General features: G+C 57.0%; 1 protein-coding gene across 1 annotated transcript; it reads right to left on the reverse strand.

Annotated features, from left to right (window-relative positions):
• Positions 1-304: 304 nt before the first annotated feature.
• LOC137774611 (olfactory receptor 10P22-like) lies at positions 305-1,239 on the reverse strand. Its single transcript, XM_068559656.1, is given in 2 exon segments — positions 305-1,170; positions 1,173-1,239. Coding segments are annotated over 2 exon segments (933 nt in total).
• Between the last annotated feature and the right edge of the window lie 1,322 nt (positions 1,240-2,561).

Here is a 2,561-nt window from a genome sequence, read left to right on the forward strand (position 1 = left end):
CACTGTCTACAGGAATCGTAGCCCCAGGAAGGCGCCCTGAGCCTCACGAAAGACCAGAATTGTTCAATCATCGCACAAAACGGGCACCTCCTCAACCTCCCCCAAGTGCATGTCTCTCCAGCTTTGTACCTACAAACAAGTCAGGTCAAGGCCATAAGAACAGGCCCCAGAAGCCGAGCTCTGAGCAGCAGGTCGGAGCCCTGGGCCCTCGAGCTGGCACCCACACCACCCAGGGACTCCAGCTGCACCCTCCTCCTTGAAAATCTCCAAGGATCAGGCCCTTATCTCCAAGAACTTGAGGGGGTCAAGGGCTCCAGACGTATCTCTTCACGAGCCGCCTCATTGCCCCTGTGACCTCCTTGTTTCTCAGAGTGTAGACCAAAGGGTTGAACATGGGAGTGACAGCTGTGTAGAAGAGGGCAAGGACCTGGCCCCCGTCCTGGGAGGAGCCTGCCCATGGCCTCATGTAGGCAACAGTCCCCATCCCAAAAAGGAGCATGACCACAAGTAGGTGGGAGGAACAGGTAGAGAAGATTTTTCGACGTCCCTGGGATGTCGCGACCCCAAGGATGATGGCAAGGATACGGGCATAGGAGGCTACAGTCAGGGAGAAGGGGGTCAGGATAAAGGCTCTCATGAGGGCAGGATTGCCCACTTCACCCCAGAAGGTGCTCACGCTGGCCAGCCTCAGCACAGGCGGGAAGTCACACAGGAAGTGATGGTTGGTGTTGGCACCAGGGAAAGGCAAAGTGAAGATGAAGATGGAGTGAGTGGTGCCGGTGATGATGCCCACGTGGTAGGAGGTGCCCACCATGCGCACACACGCTCCCTGGTTCATCAGGGTGGAGTGACACAGCTGCCGGCAGATGGCGGCACAGCGGTCATTGGCCACGGCCGTGAGCAGCCCTCATTCAGCGATGACAGAGAGCGAGAAGTACAGCTGGGTGAAGCAGCCGGTGGGTGGGATGGTGGGGCCGGAGGAGAGGAGGTCGGCCAGCATCCTGGGCACGATGGTCTTGGTGTAGAGGCGCTCCGCCGCAGAGAAGTGGCGCAGGAAGAAGTGCATGGGCAAGTGCAGGGCAGCGTCTGCCCGTGTGAGGAGGGTGATCAGCGAGTTGCCCAGCAAGGTGACCCGGTAGACCAGAAGCACCCCCCAGAACAGAGGGCCCGGAGGGAACCAGAACCTGAGAGCCCCAGCAAAACAAACTCAGTTACTGCTGTGACATTGCCACCTGCCATGTCCCCAAGGCCAGACTGGAAGAAGGAGCCAGGAGGGAGCTCAGGCAGCACTGAAGGCAGCTGGGCAAAAACAGAGGCTCCAGCAGCAACAGGAAAGGCATGAAACGGTCCACAAGAACATCCCAGGGATCAGGAGTGAGATGGGTCAGCACCCGGGCTGCTGGCACTTCCCTCCCAGAAAACGCCTCAGGACAGAAAGAAGGGAAACCAGGGGAGCAGAGCGGGACAGCAGGCCCTCCTTGAGGCTGGAACTTGAAAGACACGGGGATGGTTGGCTTCACTCACCAGAGTTCTGGGTTCTGGGAGCAAAGCGCTGGGACAGATAGAATAGCTCCCCTTTGAGAAAGTGGTGGAGGATATGGGCAGAAAGGTGGGTTGTGCAGTCAGAATAAATAAAGCTGGCAGAAGGAGACTGGAAGAAAAATGGATCCAGCATGAGGCAGGGGCAGAGCTGGAGTGAGAGCAAGCGCGGGAGAAAGAGAACACACGGGATCAAAGGCTTCGGAGAGAAGGCAGGTGGGGCTTCTACCTGCATGTAGGTCCCCATGGCCCCCAGGATGGCCCTCCTGGCAGCACATGAGGGAAGCTCACTCCCCCCAGAGCCTGATTCCCAGAGCAGAGGCGGGGAAGCTGAAGTAGTCAGAGGAAGAGAGTTCTGCCTGGTGATGGGGCAGAAGGAAGCAGCACCTAAGCCTCTCTAACTCACTGCTGTCAGGCCTGGGGTCTGGAGTCCGCACCCCGAGGACAACAAGAGACCACAATGTAGATGAGTCTGGGGTGTATCCAGGGTCCCTCAGCAAGGCCTGAGTAAGCTGGGCCCAGAAACCAAGTGTTCCTGCTCCCTGGCCAACATCTACCTGCTGAACTGTTCAGCCCACTGCCCCAGGGGCTGCCCTCTGCCGGTGGCCCGCTCCCAGAATTAGTCCCTAGGCTTCTCCTTTCAGCGCCTCGAAAGCAAGGGAAGCACTTTTTCAAAATCCTTTCGTAAAACAGTGCTAATACTCAGAGAAAAGAAATTGCTGAGACAGCAACTTCTGACTTCCGTTAGAACTTCCCAACCCAGCCCGGGGGTTCAACCCACTCCCCAGCTGCTGAGGGAGATGTTAGAAATAGGAAACAGATCTCAGCTGGGGTAAATGACGTCCCCGACAGCAGGGGGTGACAGAGGTGACCAGAGAGGACGCCTCAAGTCCCAGTGGCTCAAAGTATAAGAACCAGAGAGAAATTCTAGTCCTTAGAAAGATGCGTACCACTTAGCCAGGAAAGAAGCCTTCTTTGCCACAGGTTCACCTACTGTTTGGAGTTCTATGAGATCCTCCTAA

The sequence above is a fragment of the Eschrichtius robustus genome, chromosome 13 (genome assembly GCF_028021215.1).
Source record: "Eschrichtius robustus isolate mEscRob2 chromosome 13, mEscRob2.pri, whole genome shotgun sequence".
NCBI classification, from domain to species: Eukaryota; Metazoa; Chordata; class Mammalia; order Artiodactyla; family Eschrichtiidae; genus Eschrichtius; species Eschrichtius robustus.